Here is a 13,890-nt window from a genome sequence, read left to right as displayed (position 1 = left end):
TTATCAATGGTTTCATGGCCGGTGTGAAGCAAACTTTCCACTTTTTAAATGCCTTAAATTTCGCAGTGAATGCATGTATAAATTATAAAACGTAAGAGTAAAATGCGAAACTTTACAGTGAGTTAGGCATTTTTAGGCGAATATTAACAAATTAGGCTCTAATAACCGTTTTAGGGCATTTTAGGGCACTATAAAACTCTTTGAATACCTTTCAATTTCCATGAAACACAAATATTAATAATTATTTTTACTTTTCTCCTAAAGAAACAAAATAGGCATTTGCCCTAGAATCCGATGTCTAGTAATTACATATCACCTTAATTAATTACATACCAACTTAATTACATATCATCTTAATTAATTACATATCACCTTAATTTATTTACATATCAACTAAATTACATATCATCTTAATTAATTACATATCAACTTAATTAATTATATATCAACTCAATTAATTACATGACACAACTTAAACAATGACACTGCACCTCCAATTAAATTTTCAGTCTAATCTTCTCAACCTTTCCTTAAATGTATTGATTTTAAGAGGACCACACTGAAAGATTGCCGCAGGTAGGCTGTTCCAGTCTACTATTGTGCGGTTAACAAAGGAAAATTTTGCCACGTCCGTTCTTTGTTTTCTACATTTAAACTTTCTAATATGATCAGTCCTTCCTAAGTATGATGGTGTTGCTAATCTAGCATTGATATCGGTCCATGCTTTGTGTCCCATTTGTACCTTGAACAATGCGGCGAGTCTGGTTTTTCGTCGCCTTGACTTGAGAAGTTCCCACCCTAAGTCTTTTACTATCTCCTCACCATGTCCCTTCCCCATTTTGACATATTTTGCTGCCTTGCGTTGGACCTTTTCTATTGAATCGATTTGGTTTTGTTTGTACGGATCCCAACCTACTGCTCCATATTCCATTTATATCTTAATTTATGGAAAGATGATCAGTTTTTTATCATTATAAGATTAAATTATGTTAGGGATATCAGTGTAATTATGAATACTATTAACTGACACTCAAATCGCACTACTAATTGTACCACATAGAGCTGCACTGTATTTCGACTGATTTCCGGCTATGTTAGCCTTTCCCATTCTCTTGCGCAGCCGCACTGAGTCTATACGCCTGAAGAGTAGGTCACGTGCCACACGGGCAAGGCAGAGACGTTGCCTGTAGAGCATGGCGTTGCCACGTGAAGTTCCGGTATTTTCTGACACTACTACTGGGTGTTCATTTCAAAGTGTGTCATGACGTCACTGTTGTTGGGTCATCGATTTGAAGCGAGTTTCAGCTTATATGTCAGAGAAGTTGCCTATTATTTAAGGCGTTCTTCAATCTGAACTTGAGAACGTGTACGGTATAACTTGAACGTCGTAGCAACAGATGGCGGTCTGTACGGTCTGTGTGCTACCATAACCTCTTTCGAACTGTGTTTTGCGCCGGCAAGTCGTACGCAGGGTATTTGTTATCATCGGTTGCGTACGGTAACATTCCACAACACAAATCAAATGCTCCGTGTCCATATTGACCGTCGAAGTTAATGTCAACAAATACGTTAAGTAATCGCCTTAACCCTCTCCCCATATCCCGACAGTACGTATTTCCAAACAGTTCACATTCCTGCCACTATCGGCGTTACCGTACATATCGGTACGTACTCTTCAGAATGAACGCCGTACTTGCTAGGCAACTTCTCTGCCTCATAGGTTATACACCTCTGCGGAAGTGTAGGAAGATTGAATTCTCTAGACTCATCGGCTAGCCACATGACGGCATACAGCGAGCCATGATACACTTTGAACTGAACACCCAGTAGTATCCTAATTCTTATAAATACGAGAACGTCGCGGATGATGTTAAGATGAAAATGAAAATGAATATACGAGTATATATATATATATATATATATATATATATATATGGCTTATGTTTACAGGTATTGTGGGACTACTTTGCCCCCTATCCTCACAACCACGGGCAATGTCATGACAATTGCCTTCTCAACTGACGTCAGTGGTTCCTATGAAGGTTTCTCCGCTAGATACGTTATTTTGGATGCATCTACAAGTAAGTATATAATGATAATAATTGTCAACTTTAGTAGTTGTAAATTCGATGCATATTTCTAGTCTTATATGAAGTAATTCTAAAAACAGTTTATTAATGCCTGATTTCCATTCAGATACAATAGGCTCAACATTAAAAATAAGTGAATATGTGTAACAGTTTTTTTAATGGACATTGTGTTCTTATCTTCTACTTCTACTTCACCTCTCGCCATCCTTCTCTCTATATATGAGGCGTCTAGAATCAAAACCCGCCAAGTCCATCGAAGAAAAAAAATGAGATAAAGTTATTTTTCTGTGTATCTTCGCATGGCCAATCCGATGCTGGCATTATTTTTCTCCAATATCCGCTGGATTCCTCTGAAAATGCTGGACAAAAGTTAGGGTTAGTTTCAATATCCGCTAGATCCAACTGAATTTTGGCCATTGTTAGTTTCAAAAACCTCCAAATCCCTTTCTGCCAATCAGGCTGTGGGACTGCTTTACCCAGCATTCCTCAGCTGTGCGATGTTTATTTATTATTTGTGTGGTTAAGCTCTTGTTAAACCTTATTATGTTTAATTTCTACTCTAATAATATTCAGTGAAATGGTGGATAGAATGAGCAGTGTGTTACAAAAATGTTCTTACCAATTAATAATTAATTACATAATTTTGTCGGTACTCCTCTTGTGCCCTCCTGCTATACCAGCTTGTAATCATGCTGTTGGCAGTAAATGGAAATCCAACAGTTTAAGTTTGTTGGACATAAAGAAGTTCCATTCCGTTTTCTACTCTTCATCAGATAATCAGCAATAAGACAATTTTATTACTGCACAAAATAAAAATACAACAATGATTGGAATGTGCTCTAAATGGCCACTCACTGAAGCACCTCTAACTATTAAAAAAGTGTGAATTACATTTCCTGTGGTTGGGCATTCATTTCTCCCTCCCGATCGCATATTTGGAGTAATCGAAAAAGAAATAAGGAAGTGATTGTAGATCCCCAAGAATATAAAGATATTACTGGCAAACATGGAACAGTCTTCAATCTTGAAAATGAAGATGTAGGCCTACCTCTTCAAGACTGGAAGAAAGAGGCAGACATAATTTTAAGATATCTTGCTATTTTAAGTCCAGTCCCTATAAAAGATTTATTTTAAGACGATCTGCATTGAAAGAACAGATAACAGTGCAAGATGAGTTTAAGTATAGAACTGACACCGTTGTTGCTAAGGTAGTAACAAGAAAAAACAATAGAATTGAACGTGAAGAATAAGAAGACGAAGAAGAAACTGTTAATCTGGAGTAAGAGGAATGTGACAATATTATATAAAATTTGTATAAACTTAAAAAGTGTAACATATATTCAAATTTATACTGCTGTTATGTTTAAAGCATGTGCATAATCATACTTCATGTCTGGGTTTCATTGCCTACATAATTTGTAACGTTTAAGTTAAAATGTTTTCCTTTTTGACTCATTTTTATGCTTAGAAATAATTCTCTTACTTTCAAAAGCCTCCAAATACACTATTCAGTTTCAAAATCAGTTAGGTGCTAATTTAACCTCACAAATTTGTTAGTTTCAATGAAGGGGCAATCCTGTAATTTGTTTGAACGTATCTAATGATAATAAAATACTTGATAAAAGCATTGTTTATATCCCAAGAATGTTTATTTATATGGAAACAGTTTTTTCCATTTTCCCACAAATTTTGTTTTATGGACTTGGAGGGTTTTGATTCTAGACGCCTCATATATATCTTTCTATTTATTTTTTTCTCCACTTCTTCCTCCTTCGACTCCGCTTCGCAGGCACCAACATAGCTCGGGCGGTATCGCGTTCGCTTGCTGATCCAGAATTGTGCTTGAGCATGGGTTCGATTCCCGCTTGGGCTGATTATCTGGTTGCTCCTTTTCCGATATTTCCAATTATAAGGCGAAAGTCAGGTAATATAATGCCGAATCCTCGACTTCATTTCGCCAAATACCATCTTGCTATCATCAATTCCATCCTAACTGAATAACTTAATAGCTGATTCAGCGTCGTTAAATGACCGGTTGAAAACCCCTTTTCGTCTTTACTTTTCTCCTTCCCCATCATCTTCATATGGTCGACCTGGTTGGCAAATTGGGAGGCCTTCTATGCCCAAGGTTGCGGGTTCGATCCCGGGCCAGGTCGATGGCATTTAAGTGTGCTTAAATGCGACAGGCTCATGTCAGTAGATTTACTGGCATGTAAAATAACTCCTGCGGGACAAAATTCCGGCACATCCGGCTACCTGATATAACCTCTGCAGTTGCGAGCGTCGTTAAATAAACCATAACATTTTTCAACTTCATTTTCATCTACTCCTCCTCCATCTTATCCTCCCCTAATTCTACTCTTCTTTTGCTCCTGTTGTATCCGTCCACTACTGGACACTAGTTTTATTAGTTCCACTTCTGACACTGATTTTATTATGCTGTAGTTACTATGATTGCGAATCAAGTAGCTCAATTGGTAGAGCAACTGGCTATGCACTGCAAGGTTCTCATCATTATACAGATGATCCATGCAACCTTTATCATTTGAATGAGTTACAATAATTTCTCTTTGGGAGTTAGTATAAACACAGTCTAGTATATACAGTCACGAAGCTCAATATGTAGGAATTATGCATCCATAGATAGTTGCTGATCACTAGGATTGCTACTATCGCCTCAACGCAGACAATGCGAAATAGTACCGGCACAGTCTATTGTTCCTAGTACCCTCAACAACTCCACAGCTTCGTGACTACATACTAGACTGTGGTATAAACTTGCAACTGAATATCATGATCTCTGTGGTTCTGAGATAATTTATGTTGGTACTTCTGACACGATTGTCGTTCATTGTTGATATTGCTATTGGTTATTATTGCAGAACGTATGCAGTGATTACTTCGCCATAATATCACAAACATTCAGTACTCACTTTGACAGCATATTTTGTGAATAATGCACTCACTTTTGCAAGTCTGCTTCCTTCAATTCCTGCACTACATACACTCTTTGTGCTCGTAAACCCGATTTTTTTGCTGCTCTCTGACATGTGTCTTGTGAGTAGCCTGTCTCCTGGCTTAATCGGCGCAACGATTTCTTTGGTGAGTTCAGTAACCATTCTTGAATATCTTTCACACAAGCTTGAGGCATTGAAGGGCTATGTTTCCCAACTTTCGCTAAGAAGTAAGCCAGTTGTCTCCAGCTTTCTCATTACACTGAACAACAAGAATTTGCTCCGACTTAAAACAATGTGTTCCTTATGGTTTGGTATGCGCTGAATCCGAAGATGCATGTCTTTTTTTCGTATCACGTAAGGTTTTTAAGATATACCATGATTTCACTTTTCGATAAGCGGTCCCCTAGGAAACATCTGGCGCGGGTTGGGTGTATAAACCAAAACAAAAGCTAATGCATTTATTGATTTTATGACTTATTTCCGGTTTCGTATGGTTGTTGGCGTGTTCTTTTGTACTTCTAATAAATAAACAGACATTGGTCCCTTCCATTCAATAAATTTCATAACAGTTCAAAGTGAGGTCCATGCAATGAACAAACAAGGGTGTGGTTTTCAGTATTTAAAAGAAAAGTTTACCATTTTAAGTGAAGGCAAGTTAAAAGAGTGCATTTTCATCGGTCTACAAATTCACAAAGTTATGGCTAACTCTTTATTTGAGGAAAAACATTTCGTTACAGAAAAAATGGCATGGAGTGCTTCCAAAGATGTTTGTTCAAATTTTCTTGGAAATTCTAGGGCAAACAACTACATAGAACTTGTTGTGGAAACAATATCAAATGCACATGAAAAATGGGGTGTAATATGTCTCTCAAAATACACTTTTTACATTCTCATTTGGTTTTCTTTCTTCCTAATCTTGGAGCTGTAAGCGACAAGCATGATAAAGATTTCATCAAGAAATTTCTGAAATGGAAAGGCGATATAAAGGAAGATCATCATCCAGTATGCTTGCAGACTATTGTTGGTTCCTTGTAAAATACAGTCCCGGGTCTAGTTATAAACAAAATAAATGTCATCCACAAAATTCTTTTAAATGTAAATTCAAATTCCGAGTTTTTTTTTTCTCATTATACGCATGAAATGTTTTTGTTTTTGTGTTTTAAACTATGTAACATCATTTTTGTACCCAGTACACATTTTTCAAGTATTATGAGGCATTTTGCATCCATAGTGTGTTGTAATTTTACCAGCAGCAGTGACATAAATGTCACTTACTATCTTCTATGGCAGCCAAGTTCAACCGTAACTCATACATGTTATTTGCATTTGAGCCATGCCTTGAGGGGAAGAACTTGCCAGCTGTCCGTCCCTTAATATGATATTCACATTAGTTCATTCGCAGTGCCGGCCTTGTGAGTTATTGTAATTTTCAGTGGCTTATCCAAAGACGTCCAGGTATTTATTTCACGAATCATGGGAATTGCAATATTTTTGTGTAAGAGAACGACTAAGTAAAATGTCTCATTTGTTCTAAATATACAGTGAGGCTCCACATAATCTCCAAATGGAATTATTGGAATTACAGAATTCTACTACAATTAAATATTCTAACAAAAAAGGCTGGGAACGATTTAAATCGCTGCCCTGTGATAGATTTCCACGGTTGCGTGTGTTTGCAACAAATGTAATGACAATCTTCGGATCTACATAGGCCTACATTTACGAACAAACCTTTTCTAAAATGAATTACGTTAAAAGCCAGTATCGAATTAGGATACGCGACGATCACTGGGCATATCATCTAAGACTCTGAATGTCATCATTTGTGCCAAATATAGATAAACTTGTCAACAATAAGCGTTGCCAGAAAAGTCACGACAAAGTACAAACGACACGAAATCTACAATGTTCAGCGTTCATATTGAGATAATTGCATTAAATTTCGTTAAAGAATATCATAGTGCAGCGTTTCTCAAACTATGGTCCGCGGACCACCTGTGGTCCTCGAGGTCTGCCCTTATGGTCCTTCAAAAAAGACAGAAGAAAAAATAAAATTCAAACGAATTGCGTATTAGCCTATATTATAGCTCAAAATCTTAGAGATTGGAAATTACACATGGCAATCGCTTTCACTTTTTCTCCCAGTACTGACATTTTATAAAATTTATTACCTTACCCATCTATTGACTTCCCACTCTACTCTCAGCAACAAAAGAGGGATTTAAAGCACTATGAACGTGGTGTTTCTCGCCATCGTTTCCCTGCACTTCTGGTGCTGCACCTGTAACCCAGCCAGGGACCACCCGAATTCATTGCAGAGTACCAAAGTACCGAACCTTTTCATGTATTTATGACTTTAAATCTTTCTTATGTGGTACACGCTAGTAGTTGTCTATGTCTCTGTTAAATAGTGTCCATTATACATAATGAAAAACTGGCTTCGATCCGGATCTTTGAAAAGAAAGGAACGTGATGATATGCTTAATCTAGGCTCTGCTAATAGTTCAGAAGCTGTGTGTGAAGATATTAATATCAATGATTCTAGTGCCATTAAAGAAATAGGCTATCTAGTCATTTAAATATAGTCTAGAACAACTGTGTAAGAATCGACAGGCTCATTCGTCTCATTAATATGAGTACCAACATTTTTTTTTTTTAGTTAATAAGTTAAAGATTATCCAAAATCTAGTAGCCTTGAATTAATAAAAAAAAACTAAAATAAATTTTCTTCTATTAACATTAACTTAATTAGCTAATACTAATATAAAATTAATTTAATTTAATTAATTTTAATTAATTAATTCTAATTTAAAATATAAGTATACTGGTATTAAAATATGCTACAAAATTATAAAATTACTTTCGAAGGGAACAAGAGTAAGGTGGTCCGCGGAACTGTTCTAACTTAAAGTGGTCCCCACTTCAAAAAAGTTTGAGAAACACTGTCATGGTGCATTCAAGTCACCACTGAAACTCTGCAGACATAGCCCATACTTGTAAATACACGATCACAACATAACGTCGTAGCTGGTGGAAAGAGGTAAACCCATCCTCCCTCTTCCAATTGCGGTTGCTTATCCCTGCTCTACGGTAAGAATGACGTGATATAGTGTAAGTCTCGTGACGTGCAGGATCTGAGCTTGGCTTGTTTTTATGTACTGCTGCAAAAGATGTAACGTACAACTGTGTGTGTTGCAGTGTGTGGAGCTAACTACTTCAGCCAGAAGGGTGCGCTGCAGTCTCCCAACTATCCGAATGTGTATCCCAATAACAAGGACTGCAAGTGGGTAATATCAGTCCCCACAGGCCAGCAAATCAAACTCAACGTCACAGACTTCTTACTCGAGAGCGGGAATCGCTGTTACTATGACTTTTTGGAGATCAGGTATGTCAAGTGGGTGTGTATGTACTATGTGTATGTATTTATTCACACTGCAATGGGTATATACCCGGTGGCAGTGGTAACTAATTACACTCAATAATGACAATAATAAACTTGTTAATTAAAAATACACTTAATAATAATACCAATAATTAATACTAACAATAATTTATAATAATAATAATAATAAAAATAATAATACGTGAAGGTAAGTTAAAATGAAAATATTTATCTGTAGCTCAGTCAGCTGAAAAGTCTCGTCAAAGGAGACCAAGCTTCGATATTTCAGATCTTATGACCAGAGAGGTAAGAATTCGTACCAAAACTGTTAGGTTATGTGAGCTTGGACTATATATCCACAGAAATTCTCGGCTTTTCCTCCTCAAAATTATCTAGAGCTCTTTCAGTGGAGCAGCAAAACCCGAAGTGAGACAAGTGCCCAAGAGGCTTGGAGCTCACCCATATTCAGTTTTTCACAGCCCCAACCATAGACAAATAAATAGAGACCCCAACTTCCTTGCAAGGACGTGTTTTCACGTACCTTTAAAGTTTCTCTTCACATTTCCCTCTCCACTCATTAATTCATTAATTCATTAATTCATTCATTCATTCATTCATTCATTCATTCATTCATTCATTCATTCATTCATTCAGTATCCATTGCAGCACGAACTCCTTTCCTGCTCTCGCTAAACGACTGACTTTTATTGCCATTGCAACCAAGAACTAATAGGCCTCGTGGCATAAAAAGATATATTTTAACAAACAGCCCCTCTGAAGGCCAAAACAGAACCAATTTTAAATTGTATTATGTGGCTTGTGACTTTTTAGGTTTATGAGGTTTAAATTAGGCCTATAGGAAATGTAATGAAAAGAAGAGGTGGAGATGCATTTGACAAACTTTGTGATAAGAAATCTAGAAACAGTGTTATTTCATTTCCTTTCAACAAGACACTCAAAGACAGAAAAATATCGCAATGAATCACGACATAAGATAGGAAACACAAGCAAAGAATGTAAACATAACTGTCTTGGAAAGAAAACACTTCGAACATTATAGTACACTCTGATATAGACAATTTTAATAGGTCTGTTATCAGACATGTTGTACAAGAATTATGTGTTAGCGGGAAAAAGCACAGTTTTTAAAGTTACTACCATTAGTAAAGGAAGCAATAAGTTTTCCATGGGTCGTATAGAAGTTACATAGGTTACTGAACTGGAAGAAATCGTTTTCAGGTGGAAGAAGTGCCAGAATAAAAGGAAGATTCTGATCGAAGTTATTGTTAATTGTTTTTTATAAACAGGATGGAAGTGAAATAACCCTGCAGATTTTTAGAGCGAATAGCTCATGTTATATTTAACAAAAAAGTGTAATTGAGGACCGTTTTTGCAAAACTTGCTAACTGCAAAATTTGCAAAATTGAGATTTTGATGGATTCGTTAACATAAGGCATGCCTCTATATGTTGTTAAAGGCTTCTTAGTAAAATTTGATTATTTCTCTTCATTGTAGTGTGTCAAAGTGTGATCGTTTTTTCAAAACTTACTTTCTGCTATGTGAGACTTACAGCAAAATTTTGCTTACTACAGTGTTTTGACTCTCCTGCAAAATTTAGTTTTTTTTTTTTTTCAGTTAGCAAGTTCTGCAAAAACGGTCCTCAATTCCATATTGGTGGAAATTTCATAGTTTTTAAGAAAAAAGTTTAACACCCTCTTATTCGTAACTATTGCGAGTAGAATAGTGAATTTTTGTCCGTATCGACAGCAAATCCAATAAAGAATAATTTATTTCTCTGGTGTATTTCCATAACATGGACGGTTTTCGTGTAAATTTAATTTATAAATTATTAATTTCAAGCCACTGAACGATGCGAACAGATTGCAACGTTGTGATCAGAGAGGGAGAGGTTCATCTAAAATTGCACAAGACCGTGTATTGTGGTCACTAATATTGTGCTTGAGCTTGTTTATAATTGGTACTGTGTCTGCACCCAGGAATGGAGGTACGGAGTTGGCACCACTGATTGGAAAATTCTGCGGCACTACTATTCCGCGTTCTATTCCTTCTTTGAGCAACCAGATATATCTCCGTTTCAAGACAGACAGTTCTGGCATGTACAGGGGTTTCCGTATCACGTGGGATGGCACGACAACAGGTAAGTGTGTAAACTGCCTTCTTTTCAATAATAACCTAATTACCGCATTGAATCTTGCTGTAGTACATGTCAGTATTATGCAGACTGTCGCAGAATTCTGTCGAAAACTTTATAGAGTGTGTTCCACTGAACAAAACTGGCTTGGGTTGGCTTGGCTTGGGTGACATTCGTGAATCCGATACTGACAGGTGAATCATCCTACCTCAGCCCTAATAACTATTGCCTAATGACGTCAGGGACTGCCGGACTTTATCACAATTCAAAATTAAATTGGAAAATTTTGTCTTATTTAATGCTTTTTAGGTAATGCTAGAAGCGTTGATTTGTGTTTTTTACTCTAGATTAAAATCGCAAGTTTCTTGTTTATGTTAGTTAATTAGTTAGGATACAACTAATTATATTTAATCACTCATTTAAAGTTTGTGTGACTGCAACCTGTGTATATTTTTGTTTGACTTTACTTTGTTTATAGTGTTTGTTTCCTTTTTATTTCTGTTATTGTAGGCTATTTGTATTTATGGTGGTGTGGAAGAGAAGGCCTGATGGCCTTAACTACACCAGAAGAAATAAATAAATAAATAATAAACGCGAGGTCCTATCCGCGCACGACTAGTAACCTGATACTATCCAGGGCTCGAAACTCCAGGCCCTTCCTATGTCAGCGTCGGAAACTCATACTCCTCAGCCTATTTTTAACTGTTGCTGATGATTAGACCTCGAATTTTAGGTTAAATGTCTATTTATTTCTATAGAGATAAACTAAAACTAGTTTAATATCTTCACATTTTATACAAGATATGAACGTTTGAAAGCGGTTTTATTACGCCTAAAAATGTCTATTTTGTCCATTGAGACCTATTTGTAACAGTAGCGGTTCCTCGGGGGAGGGAAGGGAGGAACGTCCTCCTCAATTTTTTCTTCTTTTGAAAGTAAATACCAAATAAAATATATGCCTTGAAATTCAAGGAAGATTCGATAATTTTTAAGTTCACAACTATAAGAAAACCTCTGTTGATCGAGTTTTAAACGATGCGCGCTCATGTGCTGCTAGAAAACTGTGAGAAAGATGCGAGATTGTTTGTGTGGAGGAAAGTCAATCCATTCCTCCTTTACTGCAGTTAGCACACATAGACAACAGCGCACTAGCGGCCAGAGAAAGAGGCAGAGTTTTAAAGCGAGTAAATTAACGGGGAGGGAGGAGATCCTCCTCTGAATCAGCGCATGGGCGGGAAATAGAAACCGACTGGTCGTGCAGCAAGCCGCTATCGCTGCCATCTAACGATCTTGCATTCAACCAGACTATAACACATCTAGGAGGAGGCACAATAAAAACAGTTTTAACGCAACGCTATGAAAGACACCATATAAACTTTTTTTTTTTAATTATAAATCAAAAATATTATTCATTGCACTTTATATAAGCTACTATCCATGGTTTGAAACTTTCAAGGATATTTGAAAGTTAAAGTCGGGTTTATATAAAACAAAGAGGAAGTAGTTCTACGTTAGAATCGCAGATCTTTTTGGCCCCTGAAATTCACTTCCATTCATTGTGTACTAGACAGGGCAACAGCCAAATTGTCAGTTTTGTACAAATATATTTGAAATTGAAAGTAGTACTCCAAACTACATTATTTTTGACATAAAGAATTAATTGGCCACCGGCAACTTTAAACAATAATGATAGTATGACGTTACAAGAACTGATATTCTTCAAAAGCATGGATACTGAATTTTTAAAATGTACATGTAGCAACACAGACCACGTGGGTGGGTGCAGTGTTCTCGCTTTCCTCAGATTATTTCCCATTCCCATTTCCGCGGTTCCGATTACGTGTTAGTAGCTATAGTCTCTTCCAACACGTGTGATGCTGTAGTGTGCTCGAAAAATGCTGCGAGGTGAATTTCCTTGTAATTGTTAATTTGTGCAATTATTCAACAATGAATGGAAGTGAAAATATTATCTATTTTGGAAAATTTAGGAAACTCAGTTTACAAGAACAGATTATTGCTATACAGAAGAGAAGGCCAACCCCAACACTACCTGGTCTTACATGTGTGCATTTTGGCTAATTTGTAGTATGTTTCATTCAAGAAGGTGTCATTTCGTCCTGTTACCTTCTTTCCACCTCTTATAAAATACGCAGGAGCCGCCACTGATTTGTAAGGTTTTAGAGCCTAAAATTGTCTATTTATATTTGTTACGTATATATTTTTTACGTTTCGTGTAGCAGTGAAAAAGAAAATTTTCAATATCATGGGGTGGGTTTGGTTCAAATATCCTGTGATAGTGAAGCGAGATTTTTGTAACTCAGAGAAGGAAACTGGTATAACCATACCAATATCCAATGCAACTAAGCGTGCTTCTGCATTGCTGGGTGTAAATAAAGTCACTCTTTGTAAGATACTACGGAAAGAAGGTAAGCTAGCTGAAAAACAAGGATCTATCTATTATTACAACTCCGAAGAAATTTCGACTAATTCCTGCAAATAAAATTGACGTACACGACGTGGATAAATGTATTAGTATTAGATATCAGATTCATAAATATTAGATATTGTGATCGTAAAGAAGTAAGCATGGGTACCAACTTTACGAAAGTTGCATATGATAAATGGTGTCAGAACGAGATAAGGTTGAAAGTTAGTATAGAAGAGTTGTTAAAGGCATAAAGCTATGGGATTCAAATTCATATTATAGAAATAAACAAAAGCTACTATTGGAGCGCACAGATATTGCAGCTAAACTTTCGTTTCATAAGTAAGAATGATACAAATGAACAAAAGTCTGTAATTTGCATTGACGAAATGTGGTTTCATAATCATTATACTGTCAAAAATGTTGGCAATAATTGAATGAGTCTGGTGTTCATGTTAATGACAGTGCGGGCAGAGAATCATTGTCTTCTATGCAGGTCGTGATATGGGGTTTATTCCGGGGGCATTTTCTATACTTATGCATATAAGACCGAATCAAACTGTAGTGATTATCACAATGACGTGAATAGACCTAATTAAAAATTATGCACAATGGTCGACCACACACTTAATCCCAGGATTGACAGAAGAGAGCTTTGTAGTTGTGGATAATGCCCCTTATCATAATAAACAAGACAACAGACCTCCAACACGTAACTCACTAAAAAGTGGTAAACGAAAGTGGCTTACTAACAACGGTGTAATTTTTGACGCCGATATGAGGAAACCTGAAGTATTCAATCTGGTAAAGTAGAACAGACCTGCGACAGAATTTAAGGTCTATATTTTGTTGCGTGAAAAATAATATATTCGTAGGTCTATAAA

General features: G+C 36.5%; 1 protein-coding gene across 1 annotated transcript in view; it reads left to right on the top strand.

Moving 5' to 3' along the window:
* The window catches only part of Cubn (Cubilin), a 300,325-nt gene that overhangs the window by 68,436 nt on the left and 217,999 nt on the right, over nt 1–13,890 (top strand). Inside the window, exons 23-25 of the mRNA XM_069832790.1 lie at nt 1,951–2,081; nt 8,246–8,432; nt 10,427–10,587. Of these exons, the coding sequence (XP_069688891.1) occupies nt 1,951–2,081; nt 8,246–8,432; nt 10,427–10,587 (479 nt within the window). The remainder of the gene's footprint in view (nt 1–1,950; nt 2,082–8,245; nt 8,433–10,426; nt 10,588–13,890) is intronic.

This window comes from Periplaneta americana, chromosome 1 (genome assembly GCF_040183065.1).
Source record: "Periplaneta americana isolate PAMFEO1 chromosome 1, P.americana_PAMFEO1_priV1, whole genome shotgun sequence".
In the NCBI taxonomy this organism is placed as follows: Eukaryota; Metazoa; Arthropoda; class Insecta; order Blattodea; family Blattidae; genus Periplaneta; species Periplaneta americana.
Note: the sequence above shows the minus strand (reverse complement) of the source record. Positions and strands in the feature narration are given on the sequence as shown.